At 41.7% G+C, this 17,883-nt stretch overlaps 1 protein-coding gene across 1 annotated transcript in view; it reads right to left on the bottom strand.

Moving 5' to 3' along the window:
• Positions 1-2,022: 2,022 nt before the first annotated feature.
• LOC131237210 (probable nucleoredoxin 2) overlaps positions 2,023-17,883 on the bottom strand; it is a 70,354-nt gene continuing 54,493 nt past the window's right edge. The window contains exon 3 of the mRNA XM_058234887.1: positions 2,023-2,904. Coding sequence (XP_058090870.1) covers positions 2,281-2,904 — 624 coding nt within the window. The 3' untranslated portion in view covers positions 2,023-2,280. The remainder of the gene's footprint in view (positions 2,905-17,883) is intronic.

Genomic DNA, 17,883 nt, shown 5'->3' with positions numbered 1-17,883 from the left:
TGTAAAGTGTACTAGAACCCGGTGATGATCCTAGAGATTGTACGGTGTTGATATGTGGACTTATTGAGTAGGAGTTGTATACTCAGCATCTTAATCATTCATTCATTCATTCACTATCTACTCGGGCTGGTGGTGCGCAAATAATTTGATATGTGTACCTTCGCAATGGCCAGGATTTCGGTTAGGGGCGTGACTAACCTGAGATCAGGAGTCTACCACATTGAGTCTGGCTATCCAAATTTAGGTATGGGACTGGTTTGGATAGAAGTTCTTTCTAATGGACCCCATAGTCTGCAATACTATACTATCATCCCGACCTCACACTCCAGCTTGGTCATTTAATTCGCATCGCATATTGCATTACATCAGCTATATGACATTTTTGGTTGTTATGTTTCTGTACTTATATGGCATAAACGGACTTAACAGGATTTGCATATTGCATTATATCCTCGGCATGTGATATTTAACACTCTATGACTCCTCATTTGCATAGTTGATTTGTATTGCGTACTTTGATATTGTATGATTTATGGACTTGCTAGTATTTCCGATACTGTATAATTATGACATCGTACTGAATACTTGGCACTTACCTTGTGCACACACTTACACCACCCTCTAAGCTTTCTATAAGCTTATGTACGATAGATGCATGCAGGTGATGTTAGGTTACAGCAGCATTGAGCTTGGAACGTGCAGCGGTCTTCTGGAGCTTTGATTATCGACATATATGTATTTCCTTTTCGGCATTATATTCAACTGTTTATATTAGTAGATATGTAATGATGATGTTGTCTTTATGATTTGGGTAAACTTGTGGTTATGCTTGTTATGAAACAAATGTACATAAAAAAAAAAAAATATATATATATATATATATATATATATATATATATATAATAATATAAATCCTTTTTGTAGAATACCAGGATCGGAATCTGGCGTATGGATGTTGGAAGCCTAGAATAGGGTACTACGGAGGCTGTCAGCACCGGATTCGGCAATCGGGAATTTTGTGAGCTCGATTTCTGAGTTTGGGGCGTGACAAGAACATAATAAATGCCTACGCTATTCACACTCTCCATGGCAATTTGCATGTAGGGGATGTCAATTGGGGTTGGCCTTGTTGGGCCAGACTTGGGGTTGGAGTATTGGGCCCAAGGTCCAGGCTCGGGCTTAAAATTTAAGTCCATTTTTTTAGCGAGAGAGGTTTGGATTATATACAATAGTCATAAAGTCACAATCTAAAGAGCACCAAGATATTGATTACAAAGAAGCCCTATGAGGGAGGGAAACCAGGAGCTCTCTTTCTCTACCAGTGAAGATTTCTAGGTGAGGGAAGAAAGATCTCTACGGGGTTCAGGCTTGGGCTGGACTATTTTGGCCCGTAATGGGTTCCAGGGACGGTTGGGCCTTTGTCAAACAATGCGCGCTGGGCTTAGAAAGAGCTTCGTTCAGCCCCGCTATAAACATGGCCTGGACCAAAGGCCGGATGGTCCACTATAAAGATGCCCTGTCCCAATGGTCCACTCAACAGGTGGGTGACACATAAAAATCGGCTATATGAAAAATGGTGACACGTGGCCCAGACTAATGATGAAACCAGCTTGATTTTAATAGGTAATCCAGGATCTCGCACGTGTCGCATTAGTCACATGTGTCGCATTAGCACGTGACTCGAGAATAATCTCTCTAACCCTCACCCACGAGGGTCATCTTACCATCTCAAGATTGACCCATGGTGTAGTTATCCGCAAAAACGATCTAGCAATGCTCATCATGTATGGACCATGCCCCAACAATTTCCCAGTTGGATGGGGTCTAACTCCATGATTAGTAACCACCAAAAAGATGGTTATAATGAAAAGAATAAGAATACTGTAGTGATCAACATCCAGGAACCTAGGGGAACCATAGGACCATGGTCCATCCACACTATGGCCCCCATCAGATCAATGGTTTGAATCACCTTAGAACCATCTATCAAGAATCATAAAACTGCATGCAACTTAAAAACACTTCCTGCAAACATGTTCTTTCACCCAATCATCACATGGGCTTTTGTATTATCATTTGATTACAGTAGGACCCAAAAGTCAGATACACTTGCATCGATATATATAACATGAATGCGACATTTTCGAGTGTCACATAACAAACACCCATTTCAACCAATTGTACAAAAGGCCCACATAAACAAATACACATGCACTTGCCCCATCAGCTACACTAACCCAAAGATCAGGAACAATCAAAGCCACATATAAACCACCCAAGTCAGCCCGGGGCATTTCCTCTGTTCACTGCCTTTACGCACTTTGGGTGCACCTCATACCCACACTCTATGCACTGGTATGCCCACCCAGACCCTTGTTCATCGCACGCACAACAAATGAACGGCCCACCCCCAGAGCCCTCCGAAACCAATGTGAGTGCGTGGCTGTGGCCCGCATGGTACTCAAACCTAGGGAAGTTCTTCGCTTCCTCATCCATTTGCTTCTGCAGTGACTTCAGCTGGGCTTGAGTGAAGGGATATGCTCTTTCCGAGTGCAAGTTCATGAGCTTCCTCCCCTGCTGGGTGAGTGTCTTCCCGTCTGGACCCACGATCACCAAGCACGGGATCCCTTGTATGTCGAAGTACTTGGTTAGGTCCTTGATTGTAGGGTCCCCAAATGGCACAGCCAGCCATGGCATTGTGGCAAAGTAGGATTCGAATGCAGCTTCGTCACGGTCACTGGAGACTAGTACTATTTCCAAGTCCTCATCTTTCTCTTCTGCTAACATTTGCTTGATCTTTTGGTAGATTGATGTCAGCTTTGGGGTGAATCTGAGGCATGGCAGGCACCACTGTGCTGAGAAGTAGAGCCCGACAGTTTTGCCCACCAATGAAGCAACCGTCACCTGCACCACATCCAAACTGTAAATATGATGAGATTGCAGAGCCAATGGGCGACTGCCTACGAAATCAAACAATGGGCCATGTATGAACTTAGGACCTCAACTTAGTGAACGAAGTCTAGGAAAACAAAGAAACTAGGGGGATGGCATGTGCGGAGAGGAGTGGAAGGAGAAAAAAGGAGAGATGGAGAGTGTGGCTGCATGCAGGTGTGGGCTACAGAGAGGGAGGATGCTAAACTGATTTCAATGATGGGCAACCCATCCTAGTTTTTTCCAGTTTTGTGGCCCGCTCAAGTTCAGATCTGCCTTGCTTTTGTGCTGACTTTCTAATATGGGGCAGTGCAATAGAGATGTACGGAGTAGATGTCACAGTTACCACGGTGGGCACCACAGCCATTGTTGCACGGGCTCATTGATGATTATATCCATGTGGGCCCAGATGCAATGAGGAAGAGATGGTACAAGCAAGCTGCTTACATGAAAGTGAAAGAATTGAAATGACAAAGTACCCTAGGTTAAAATGGCCACACATCCCATGTAGTTTACACCCCTCGTTGAGGGTAAAATTGGCAAAATGCTTCTTGCATTATCTAGTGTAAATGTACGTGCAGAATGTACCACACTGAATTTAAATAATTAGACTGCCTGAAGGTAATTTCCAATAACTGAAAACTCTAGCTCAAATCCTACTACAGCCGGGTTTGGGTCGACTCGGATACGAGCAACTCGAATGAGTCTTTTACTCGACTCAGTATGTAATAATTAACTAAAAAATATTCAGCATGCAGTAAATATTTGAAACAGTTACTTTCTGTAGGGTGCATTTGGTTGCACCAAATACAACCAAATGCACCCATGCCTATTGGACTGTATTGGATGATTTTCAATTAAGTGGAAATGACTAAATTGTAAACTTGGAAGTGACATATATTGCGAATAGGATCCTGCTCCTTCAAACGAATACTAAGAAAGACAATTCCAATTCACTCATTTTCATGAGGCCTTGTTTGGGAGCTTGTAAATGGATAGGTAAATGAATTGGGAGTAAATGGCTTACCGATTGTGTTTCAAAGGGAGTAAATGAAATGCATTAGAAATCCAAATATTCTGTTTGGATGGGAGTAAGTGAGATGAATTGGAATGCATTGGAAATTTTCAATATATTCACAAGAACATATGTGATGTCCCAAATCAGCTTTAATATTCCAAAATTAGCGTACATAAGTGATATTTAACATAATGATGTAATAAGCCCATTGAAATATATACTCTAGCCAAAAATGAGGAATTTTGGAGCCTTGGGTGTGCCACAAACATAAGGATTACAAACAAGCAACTTACTAACGTTCTTTAACTATCCATTTACAAACAAGGAATTTTGGAGCCTCAGGTGTCCCATCTTTCTCCCAACTAACCTTGTTGTCCCATCTTTCTCCCAACTAACCTCGTTGTCTGGAGCACCCGCCCACTTCAACAATGGTACATCCACCGATTCTTTTTTCTTTGCCCTTCAACCCTTTTGTCTAGAATGGCTTCAACCCTCATGCTCGAATTGTTTCCGTATCATTGGTGGCGCCCACTTGGGTACGGCCCAGCTACTATCTTCAGATAGTACAATGGAATATTGGATGTATCTTGAACCGTTCTAGTAGTTCAATACGTATGCCGGCTTTCCCACCCTTCTAGTGATTTTAGATGACCCATCATATATTTGAATTAAGCCGAATTAAGCCTTAACGTGCATGTTTCTTACTGAATTTCTTGCAGAATTAGGGAGTCGATTTGAGCATGACTTTTGTCCCCAAACTGGACCTCCATGAGTCTTCGCCCATGTTCAGCCTATTGTGAGATGTCTTCAATCTATAAATGGAACATGGGTTTGATCAATCAACCACCCTGGTCGATCAATCGAGTGAACTTCGACTTATGTAGATTGGTCTCTAGACACTTTTGGACAGGCTCGATCGATCGACAGAATTCCAAAAAACCCAATTAACTCTCTAGACAAATTTTGCGCATGTTTGCTTGATTGAACATGCCGGCTTGATCGATGCATAGATCGATGACACGCGCTGTTCTGCATAAGTGCGTGATTTCTTTCCTATTTCGATTGTAACGCTATATATATTGGATGTAATCAGGATTAAAGTATTCTAAGGCATCACTAAGGGTTCTAAAGAGGAAAAGCTAGGGTTTTGAGGAGATTCGAATGGGTTCTCATCAATGTAAGTGCATCCATTTCTTGTAAATCGCGTTTCATAGTGGATTTGATGTCGCTTTGTGCCGTGGTTTTTTACTATGAGGATTTTCCATGTAACATTCATGTATACTTGTGCATGTTTTGATTGCGTTTGTCTTTCGCATGTTTGATTGAATTCAAGTTTGCTTTCACGTTATCCCCAACAAGTGGTATCAGAGATAACGTTGGGTTTTGAGTTCTAATCTGAAACATATCGTCTAAGGGATCAAACGTGAAGTATGAAACGAAGAAGTTCACCAGTAGAAATAACTTTGAACTATGAAAGGTGAAGATGAGGGGCCCTTTTAGTTCAACAAGGATTGTAACACACTCTCTTTGGCAAGGCGAATCGTCATGTGTCTATAAGCGATAAATAGTGGGATGAACTTGATGAGAGAGCTACTACCTTGATCCAATTGTATCTAGTGGATAATGTTCTCTATAATGTCTTGGATCAAAAGACTGCCGCAGGGGTATGGATGAAACTTGATAGTTTGTACATAAAGAAGTCCATGAGCATTCATTGGTATCTTAAGAAACTGTTCTACAATCTTAAAATGACAGACGAATCTGATATCAATGAACACACTAGCACATTAAGTGAATTGCTTTCCAAACCAACGAATGCGGAAGTGAAGATCAAATAGGAAGATCAAGCCCTAATTCTGTTGAATTCTCTTCCACCGTCTTATGAGAATCTCGTAAACACTAAGCGTTGCGGTAGGGAGACCACAGACGTCAAAACTTTCATCTCAACCCTTCATGCGAAGCAGTTGAGAAAGAAGAAGAACGGTGAGGGTTCTTCTATGGATGCGTTGGTCGCTATGGTAAGGAATTTTGAATGGGAGAAGGAGAATTCTCGATCGAGATCTAAATCAAAAGGGAAAGGCTTCTTATCATTTGAAATATTGAGCCTATCGATGGCCACCTTGAGGTCCATGCTTGACATTTCAGAGTGCGTCTAGGAAAAGGCACCTCTCAATACCTTCAGAAAATCAACATACTTGTCAACCTCAAAGAACAAAATGTTTGCTTCGATGTATGCCTGGCGAAGCTCTTCTTGAGAGCAAAGATTCACGTCTTTTAGATCAGTGACAATGGGCGGGCCACCATCTTCTTTCTTGGCCGGTGCGGAGCTTGGCTTAGTAACTTCAAATTCTGCCCTCTGATTTCACGATTGGCTCGGGGACCTCTAAGATCTGTAGGATGGATGCTTCCTTAAATTAAGATGGGTCACAGTTCTTGAATAGCTCTGCCCCTAGACTAGTCTAGCTGGTTTGGCCCCGCGTATTGGATGCTTACATTTGGGCCAGTTGCCCCTAGCGATTCTGCCACCATAACTTTGCATCAGGCAGACAATTACATGCTTATGATGGTGACCATCTTGCTCTCTGGAGCATGAGCAGCATTGAAGTACTACTCCACATCCCAAAGAAAGTTTCTCCAACTGCTTGGCGTTGTGCATACTGCCATATAGAGTTGGTTTGGGTACTTTCGCCTTGCGTGTTTCACCAGCAATAGAAGACCCAAGAATAACATAGTTCACAATGGCTAAGCCATCGGCTTGATCACCCAAGCATTGCTTGAAATGGGAAGCCTCGAAACCTAGGGACTCTTCCAACAACTTTAGTCTCTCCTAGAACAAATAGATGTGCCTCATGTACCCTCAATTCATCCAAAGTAGCTGAAGTTGAAGCTATGCTTGTTGCAGTGGCCGCCAAAGCTATGATTTGTTCCACGAGCCAAGTCAATCATTCTCCTAATTGTTTTGTTACACTCCTGGCAGCCATCATCTAGAGTTGATCCATGTTCGCAAAGGATCTTTGATACCAAAATTGTTAAAGGCAGAATAAAGAATGAACGCTACTCTGTGAATTGGCTCAAGTATTTCAACCAGCGTTACAACCAAACAACAAAACAAAGGCTATGAAATAAAGGGAACTTGAAAGCATACACACATGCAAAACAACCTTCGCAAGTGGCAACGCAACCTTGTGATTTCTCACTAAGGAAGATGTCTTCCGCATGGTTTGATAGCCAGTGGCCATCCTACAATGCGTTGGGGTTATCTCTAAGAGGAGATGAATATGGTAACAAGAAGTTACAAGCAGTTATAACTACCACTGTGTGTCGTTGGTCCTTAGTTAATAAGTGTGCCAGCCAGGCTCAATGCTTGAGTGTCAACTCATATAATAGTGCTCCTGCCACAACTAGTCATAACTGCCTCCTTTTATCACGTGTGATTGTTTCTCCACATAGGTGCTGGAGTTCAAGCATGGGCCCAAAATGCCAACACTTTAGCTCTGTTGTTGCACCGGTCCACCTTTGCGACTTTGTTTTTGCATCACACTCTGTCCATGTCGTGCCCACCCACAATCCGTCTCGCCGAGCCCATCTATTGTGTATTGACAGCATGCAGCAAGATGCCTGTGCGTGGCTACTGTACACAGGGATTAGACTGTGTTACACACCCTTGTACTTTAAAGGGAACCTCATAAAAGGCCTCCATGCCTATGGTATGTTTCAGCTTTCGAATATACAAATTTAAAGCATGTCTTTTATTAAAAGAATAAGAGGGAATTGTCATTTATTCGTCATTTCCTTTTTGGTTCACTCGGACCTACTCCATTTCATTCACCTAGTTCGTCTGGATCAACCAGGGGAAGGCCCTTCTTCGATGAATTCTTCATCATTCCTACTTGGTACCATTCATTTTCGAAGTTGTTTCGATGCCTACATCTATTCGAACCATAGTTCAGAAACCTGAAATTTCAATTTGACTCAATGTTCAGCCAAGTTGGGTGGACTCGAAGACTCAACCCAACATGATTCAATCTATAATAATTATAATTTAAAATATTAGCAATAATTATAATAGTTAGAATAGATAGAATTTCTGTAAATAATATAAAAATAGAAAAATGGTTATCAAGTGATTAGATGGCACACTGGTTAAGTGCATCTCATTCATAGTAAAAGTTGACGGTTTCACTCTCCTCTCACTCAAACTTTATTAATGTTTACACTCTGACTCACTGAGTGCCTCTGGTGGAGTCACCACAAGCCGTCTCAACTCAATTAATTCAGGTCCCATTCTGATTTTCCCAGGAACTCAGCTCAAAATGTTGCCAAGTTGACTAAGCTGAGTTTCGGGTCAGCTCAGCAAGTTTTAGAACTACAGTTCTCCCTCCCTTCCACGATTTGCTTTCCTTCAGCAACTTTTGCCAAGTTTAGATGTAACAATGATGAGAAAATCAACATAGTTAATGTTTCTTGATTTTATTATATGCAATTACACAACATTGGCATCATAGCTTCTCACATCCCCCCAAAAAAAAACACACCATGTTGATCATTGTGTAAACTTTGGATGCGTTTTTTCTTTTCCTCCCAAACTTGTAACAAGGTAGCGGGTACAATTAGACTTAAAGCAACGAGAGGTCTATAAATCATCATTGCAAAGGGAATTTTAGCAATGATTCACTGAAGAACCAAAAAATATGCGACTCAGGGGATAGTTGAGAAAGGAAAGTCAACAGAATTCACTAAATCCAATAATAGTAATGCCATTTGGGCATTTTAGTAGCAAAAAATGTAGACAACCTGCACAAGCTCACAATAGCGTAATATTTCTAGAGGACGAGATAACCACGCACTTAGCCAACCTAAATTTTATGACTCACATTCTCAATTTTCTAATAGGAATCCAAATTTTGCAATGATTCCCAACAAATTCTATGTTTATAGAAAGTGAATCACTTTAACAGAGGGCAGAAAAGTAAATGTAAAAACAATAATGAATTTCCTTTTTCATTTTCCCCTTTCCACAAGCTAAAGAAACCCCTATTATTGAATCCCATATCATGCACCCTTGAAAAGAATACTAAAAGAATGATTGGATTGTGGATTCACAGTGTTGTACATGTATGACTAAGTGACGGTGTTGTACATGTATAACCAAGTGACGATGGAATTTCCTCCATCATTGACATACCAGAGCGTTACATAGGTATCAAAATGAAAAATTCAAATGCAATTCACAATAAAACCATGCCCATGTTTCAACATGTCAAAGAACCCCTTACAGATAGTTTGATAGGTTAGATTTGGAATTACTTCATAATTCAATTTCAAGAATTGGATTCCCTGAAAATTTTAGTCATGTTTGATTTTAGAATTTGATTCTGGGAGATGCTGGAATCTAACAAATGTGTTTAGATTCATAAACCCTAAACCGTAAACCCGGTGTTGTAGCAAAGTTGTTGTATTAGAAGTGCCGTAGAAAAATTGCTTGGGATACTTGAAACTGATGAAACCTCGACTACTATTTTTTCGTGAAACAACGAAGTAATAAACCACAAAGCATGATTATAAAACAGATGGTAAATCCTACATAGGCTATAACACATGACTGACACATTTGTACAAGGGAAGTTGATATGAATGTAAATGGATAATGCGCAGACAAGGAGCGTAAAAGATTATATCTTTTATAAGACGAAATCACGAAACATGAAACCATGATAATCTTTGAATGCGAACTCTAAATTTAAAACAACTTTTATTTCTTATAAACATTACAACAAACTCAAACTCAAACAAAGGGAAACTCAAACAAAGAATCTTTTCAAACTCAGGCAGACTCTGCCTATTACAAGAGTAGCGATGGGTATTTATAGATGGTTATGCTGCTTGCTTCTTTCAGAACTACGGACTTTAATCGATCTTCAAACACTGGAAATCTAATCATCTGGGGCTTGATGTGAAATTTATCAGGCCACCTGTTGGGACACCTAGTATGAAGGATAAGTGGTCCAGTCACAGCTGTTCATTTGCCAGACCACCTGCTAGGACACCTAGTATGAAGGGTAAGTGGTCCAGTTACAACTGTTATATTGGGTTCATCAGTAGCAATTACCGTTGCTGATGTGATGTTGACTAATAGTGACATATTAGTGCAATGTTAACTGATGGTGACATATCATCCAGCGTATCATCCAACTCGCTCTTCTTGCTTCAATTGTCTGACAAACTATTGCTTTCGCTAGAGTAGCGTGTCATCAGAGCATCCATGTTCCGTTCAGTGTAGTCAGAGAAATGGTTAAGACTGAGATCGCCATTCATTTTCGCGATAGGATTTTCCCATACAGATGCAAGGATATCCTCAACTTGGACATTGTTCATGTCACACATTTCTCTTTTGAAAAGATGGAATATGCCCGTGTAAACATGCAAAAAGAGGGCCATATTAAAAGTTCTCCATTGCCGGATTACTACTCGATCTAGAACGAAAGGGATATAGTAGGTATCACCGCCGTCCAGTTGGATGAGATCCCTTGGATTTCTGAAGCTAATTTCCACATATATATTCCGATGATCCAAGAGCAGTGATTGCCACACATGAAGTGGCTGGAACCATTCCAAAAATCGAACCACATTTTTGTTTGATTGAGTAAGCCAGTGAAGGCCATTTTCTCGTTCCCATTGGATTCGACAAAGGTAGGCAACAAGTTTTGCCTGGTCAAAGATGAACATGACAATCCATATTTCAATGAGATACCACAAGAAACAAAGAGCTTCATTTGGACAGTAATACAAATCTCGGAAGAACATGGGAGTGAGGTACAGGTAATGAGGATTGGGTATATGGAGGAAGACGAGACCATTTCTGAATAAATATATATCAAGGAATGTCCTCAGATTATGAGATGGTCGGTTAGCGAAATAGATTTCAGAAATATGATCTTTGATTTCTTGGGGAAGTTCTTCAATTCTTTCTTACGGGAAGATATTTGGGATGGAGATTCCATGGGCCAGTATGGGATGAAGGGTTTTTTATGGTGATTGAGGGAAAAGGCAAAAAAGGAAATCGACCAAAATATTATCTTTACCTTTGATTTTGTTTACTGTGAAACTCTATTGTGTGAATCAGTGGTGCCATCGCAACAATTGTGGATGAGGAATGGTTTTTTGTTTGAATTCAAGAATGCGCGGGAATGCCGACATGTCCATTTCCACCTGAAAATGGTGTCCAACCAAATGGAATTGGAATTTGGAGATTTCGTTCTTGACTGCAAGGATTTCTTTGTAGTTAGAGTGGTAATGTTATTCAGAGGGCTTGAAAGTTCCACTTCGATACCCACATATCTGTTGGACATCGTTGAGTTCTTGGATGAGAACTGCTCCCCATTGTGTATCACTGGCATCAGTTTGAAGTATTCGAATTGCATTGGCGCTAGGGATTTGGAGTCCAGGAAGAGAAGGAATAATTTGCTTGAGTGCTCTAACTACTTCAGTATGACTATCATTCCATGGTGCCGCATTTTTCTTGAGCAAGGAGGTGAGGAGACCGCAATACTTATATGCAGAATGAAGTTGGAGACATAATTGACAATGCCCACAAACTATTGTATTTGTTTTGTTGTAGTTAGGACATCTGGGAACTACAGAAGGTGGTCAGCAATATGCGTTTATGGTAAGTAGTGACCATCCCTGATTTCCATACCGAGGAAATCAATATTTGTTTGTGCCAAATGCATCTTTCTTTCGGAGAGCATGATGCCATTTTCCACACAAATTACATGGAACTGTTGGAGGAGTTTACTCTGAGTCTTTTCATTTGGTGAATGCAACAGGAGATCATCAATGTAAACTAAACAATGATGGAGGATGGGTTGAAATATCTGTACCATCGCTTTTTGAACAAGTGATGGAGCGGTTTTCAATCCAAACGGCATGACTGTCCACTGGTAGTGTGCATTTGGAACAGTAAAGGCCGTCTTGTAACGATTATCTGGGCTGATACCCAGTTGTCAAAAACTGGCTTTGAGATCAAACTTGGAGAAAATGTGTGCATCTGCCAAGTGTTAAAACAAAGAAGCATGGTATGGTAGCGGGAACTTATCATCCTGGAGGTATTTATTCAACGGTTTATAGTTGATGACAAGCCGAAGCTTTCCTCGCACTTGTTTGGAGTGCTTGTTAATATAGAAAGCTTCACAAGCCCATGGAGAGTCAGTGGACTCAATGAGGCCTTCACTGAGAAGGCCAACAAGTTCTTGTGCGAGCTTCAAATGATCGCGATTCATCCCTTGGTGACTTGCTTTTGTTGGAATGAGCGCCACTTGTTGATTGAATGGAAGGTTGACATAAAATTTAGGGCGTGTCCACAAAGGAGAAGGATGTTTCTTGGCAAACTCAGAGTGAGAGTTTGCACGACATTGTTCAGTAAGGAGGGCTTTGATGTTTGCAATGGGTTGTGCCAAATGGAGATTTGGGATGTGGGACCATGGCAAGAAGGTGGAGTTGTACTCAAGGCCACTGGGTAACCACTGAAGATCCTTGATTTTATGGAGAATGTCAAAACCAAGGATCAAATCTTTTCCAGACAATGAGGAGCCAAGGAATGAATGGGAGATTGTGAGATTGGGAAATATTTTTATGGATAACGGGTGTGTGATTTTGTTAACAAGGAAAACTTTTCCATTGGCTGCTCGAAAGTGCTGGGAAAGGGGATGCCAAGAATCTTCGGGTAGTATTGATGGATTGAGGATGGAGATGGCTGCACCTGTATCTGTAAAGGCAATGACTGGAATTGGGAGAGAGGTTGGATGGGGAAAAAGTTCAACTTGGATTAAGGGAGTGGGATTGACAGAAGTGATGGAGGGAAAGGATACGGCTTTGAAAATGCCGCCAACTTCAGATAGTTTTTGCTGCTCATATTCTGATTCAGATGAACAATAAGAACGAGTTGTTGATTCTCCTTCGGAATCATACCCAATAGCCATGGTAGGTGATGGGTCATATTCGTCACCAAGTGAAAAGACGGATTAAATATCATCATCTTTCTATGGAAGAAGGGAGAATGCCCGTTCAATCATCTTTGCATACTTTGGCCGGTGTCGCTTGGGGCATTGCTTGGAAAATTGCCCTTTCTTGTTACAAATGTAGCAACGATCGGACGTTTTGCGAAGGAATGGTTTCTTCCTGAGAAACTTCCACTTGCGCTTCTTCTTGTATCTTCGTCGTGGATAATACGAGTCATCCTTTGGATAGCGCTTTTTTCTGGAAATGATGTTTTTTCTTTGAGGAATAATTGCAGTTGTTCTTGTCCTTGCATTTAATGGAGAGATATGGCTTTTCACAAGCTGGACCGAGGTGAGTATTTATCTTTTCTACTTGCTTCAAGAACTTATGCTGATTGCAAAGTTTCTGTACTGTAAGGAGAGACATCTGATGAATTTGTCCTAACGTAACTGTCTACATGTTGAGATTTCTCAATTCGATAAGCTTGGTTGTTTCATCGCCTAGTGGATCAGGAAAGAGTTAAGATAGACCTGTTCGATATTAATCTCATCCTTGTCACCAATAACATAAAATCTCTTCGTCATTTTTGCATAGTGTCTATCTAGATCAGCTTTATCGAATGAGCAGCCTTTCATTTGAAGATATTCTTCTCTGGCCGTGTTTGTATAAGATGTAACTTCACCGATGAATTCGAGGTACATATATCCCACAAAGGCCTCGACCGTGGCTACTTGTAGTACCTGCAATTGTTTGTATTCGTCAAGTGTTGTCCACCATTCGCATAACGTGCCACTGAATCTGGCAACGACCTTTTCACATGTTTGCCTAACTATTGCATCCGGATTCTGCATTTCTGCTTTCATCCATGTGTATATGTCCATCAGGCGTGTTTGTCATTCATGTGGAGGGATATCAGCCAAGGTGAAGAGTTTTTTGTTGTCGGTCATTTCTGGAATGACCATTCTCAGAACATTATGAGGTGGAGCTCGATCTTCGTCAATATCACTGGCCGCTTCATCCACCTATGGTCCAAGTGGTGGATGTTGAGGCTGAGGTGCTCCTAGTGCACCTTGTGCTTCTTGCATGAAGAGCTCTGGCATTTCAAGATTGGCTTTGTCGGAGATTTTGAAAGAGGTTGTTGAGGGTAGTAGCAATGCTTGTGCTTTTGGGAAGGACGCAATGGGATTTGGGGATTCTAAGGGTAAGTAATCTGTCATAGGAATGGATGATGCCATGAGGTCAAAAGTGAATGGATGGTGCTTATCAAGGCATTGTTTGCCCTTGGAGGATGAAGGAATTGATGGGAATGGAAAGTGAATGGATGGTGCTTATCAAGGCATTGTTTGCCTTTGGAGGAAGAAGGAATTGATGGGAATGGAGCCGACTTTGAAGTATCTGATGGTGGGTGAGAATTATGGGGGCGGAAAGTTTGTTCAGGCATTGAAGTTGTGGTTTGTGCGAGAGGAGTAAGCTTTGGGAGTTGGGAATGCAAGGAAGAGGAAGCTCCCCACGAAACACCTGGAGAGGGACTCCATGGTAGATGTTAAGGGATGACCTGCCTTGGCGGAGGGAATGTTTCGCCTAGGAAAGCATGTATCGGAGGCTACTGCAGACGAAGTGTGCGAAGCTGGTCCTACAGGAATTTCCTCTCTTTTTCTTTCTTCTGGAGGAGAACCATATCACGAACTGTTGCTTCAAGTTCATACAGTTCATTTTCAATTGCAGAGATTTGCGTTTCAAGGAGTGGAATAACAGGAGTTTGTTACTGAATTGATTCTGCAAGCTGTCGTTGATTATGCAAAATCTTTTGAAGAGCTCGATTTTGCTGGGTTGCATTCTCAGCTTGCCAATTTAATGCCGCTTCTACTGCGGAGACTTGTTTTGGAGTGCTGTCGGAATCAAGACCGAGAGGGTCTTTAATTTTCCAGACATGTCTTGTTCTGTCTATTGGGTATTCAAAATCTTCTGCATCAGGGAACTGTGATTCCTCAGAAGGCTCGTATGCATATACCATAGGACTGAGTAAGATGGGGGAAGGCCTTTGAGTTATGCACTGCGAACATTTAAGGTGAGACAGTGCCTTCTGGTAGTATGGAATAAGAGTATTTCTTGGTGGTGAGAATTCTTTTGGAATGTATTTTGTGGCTTACATGGTGGGGGAATGTTTGGCAAAGGCTTCTTTTTTGGGTAGAGGACATAGTAGTAGAATTTACCCGAAGGTTCGCCGAGGAGTCCTACCTCAGGATCTCCTTCTTCATACATTCTTTTGAGCTTGGGATTGGAATGACTTCTTTTTTGTTCTTCGTCAAGAAAGAGACAATCATCACATGAACACACATCCTAGCAAGATGTGTAGATTGTTGCGTTGACTTCATGCAGTGTATCGCACACCGCCTGGATTTGGACTTGTCGGTGCAAGCTCAGTGACATACTTGCCATCAATGAGTTGCCCAGATGTCGTACGAGAGTCGAATAAGCAGTTTACATCTGAAAGAGGTGTTGTAAAGACTGGTGTGGCTCAAGAAGTGGTTTCGAACCGTGTTTCAACAGTCTTATCTTTTTTCCGCATAAAAGATGGTAGGTCATTTGTGATGACCTGGCTTGCTTCTCGCAGTCGTACATAGTTGGTGACCTAGCTAGCTGGGAGTATCTCTATGAGTTGTTCCGTAGTGAACTGCCGTGGAACAAATGTACATTTGGAACTGAACAAGTTGATGGTGCTATTGCAGCTACTCTCCATTACCAAGTAGCATTTTGGGTCTAAAATCACTCAATTGATCTGCCACTGCTTGGGGTCAAATCTCATCAGGATGCCCTGCTAATTTCCGTTGATCAAAATCAAGTGCCAAAATGTACATTTGTTCCACGACAGCTCACTACGAAACAACTCAAAGAGATAATCCCAGCAGGCTGGGTCACCAACTATGAACGACAGTAAGAAGCAAGCCAGGTCATAACAAATGACCTACCATCTTTTGTGTGAAAAAAATAAGACTGTTAAAACACGGTTCAAAACCACTTCTCTAGCCACACCGGTCTTTACAACACCTCTTCCGGAGGTAAACTGTTTCTCCGACGCTCGTTCGTTATCTGGACTACTCATTAATGGCCAGTATGCCACTGAGCCTGCACCGACAGGTCCAGACCCAGGCAGTGTGCATTACACTGCATGGTGTTGACGCAACAATCTACACATCTACTAGGATGTGTGTTTATGTGATGATTGTCTATTTCCTGACAAAGAACCAAAAAAGAAGTCATTCCAATCGCAACTCAAAAGAAGGTATGAAGAAGGAGATCCTAAGGTAGGACTCCTCAGCGAACCTTCAGGTAAATTCGACTACTATGTCCTCTACCCAAAAAAGAAGCCTTTGTCAAACATTCCCCCACCATGCAAGCCACAAAAATACATTCCAAAAGAATCCTCACCACCAAAAAATACTCTTATGTTATACTACCAGAAGGCCCTGTCTCACCTCAAATGTTCCCAGTCCATAACTCAAAGGCCTTTCTCCATCTTACTCAGTCCTATGGTATGTTTGTAAGAGCCTTCTGAGGAACCATAGTTCCTTAATCCAAAAGATTTTGAATAACCAATAGACAGAATAAGACATGTCTGGAAAATTATAGACCCTCCTGTTCTTAATTCTTACAGCACTCTAAGACGAGTCTCCGTAGTAGAAGCGGCATTAAATTGGCAAGCTGAGAATGCAACTCAGCAAAATTGAGCTCTTCGAAAGATTTTGCATAATCAACGACAGCTTACAAAATCAATTCAGCAACAGGCTTCCACTCTTTGAAGCGCGAATCTCTATAATTGGATAGGAACTGTATGTACTTGCAACAGTAGTTCATGATACGGCTCTCCTATAGAAGAAAGAAAAAGAGAGAATTCCTGCAGGACCAGCTCAGCACACTTCGTTTGCAGCAGCCTCCGAAATATGCTTTCCCAGGCGAAACATTCCCTCCGCCAAGGTAGGTCATCCTTCAACATCTACCATGGAGTCCCTCTCCATGTGTTTCGTGGGGATCTTCCTCCTTGCATTCCCAGCTCCCAAAGCTTACTCCTCCCACACAAACCATAGCTTAAATGCCTAAACAAACTTTTCGCCCCCATAATTCTTACTCGCCATCAGATACTTCAAAGCCGGCTCCATTCCCATCAATTCCTTCTTCCTCCAAAGGCAAGCAATGCCTTGATGAGGAACATTCATTCACTTTTGACCTCATGGCATCATCCATTCCTATGGCAGATTACCTACCCTCAGATTCCCCGAATCTCATTACGTCCTTCCTAAAAGCACAAGCACTGCTACCATCCTCAACAATCCCTTTTGAAATCTCTGACAAGGCCAATCTTGAAATCCCGGAACTCTTCATGCAACAGACACAAGGTGCACCAGGAGCACCTCAGCCTCGACCTCCACCACCCGGACCACTGGTGGATGAAGCGGCCAGTGATATTGATGAAGATCGAGCTCCACCTCATAATGGTCAGAGAATGGTCATCCCAGAAATGACCGACAACAAAAAAACTCTTAACCTTGGATGATATCCCTCTACATGAATGGCAAACATGCCTAATGAACATATATGCATGGATGAAAGCAGATATGCAAAATCTAGATGCAACAATTAGGCGAACATGTGAAAAGGTCGTTGCTAGATTCAGAGGCACGTTACGCGAATGGTGGACAACACTCGGTGAATATAGAAAATTTCAGGCACTACAAGCCACCGTTGAGGCCTTTGTGGGATATATGTAACTCGGACTCATCGATGAAGTTGCATCTTATAAAAACACGAACAGAGAAGAATATCTTCAAATGAAAGTCTGCTCATTCGATAAAGCTAATCTAGATAGACACTATGCAAAAAGGACGAAGAGATTTATGTTATTTGTGGCAAGGTCTATCTCAACTCTTTGCCTGATCCAC

This window comes from Magnolia sinica, chromosome 2, assembly GCF_029962835.1.
Source record: "Magnolia sinica isolate HGM2019 chromosome 2, MsV1, whole genome shotgun sequence".
NCBI lineage: Eukaryota > Viridiplantae > Streptophyta > Magnoliopsida > Magnoliales > Magnoliaceae > Magnolia > Magnolia sinica.
This window is presented reverse-complemented; position numbering and strand designations above follow the sequence as displayed.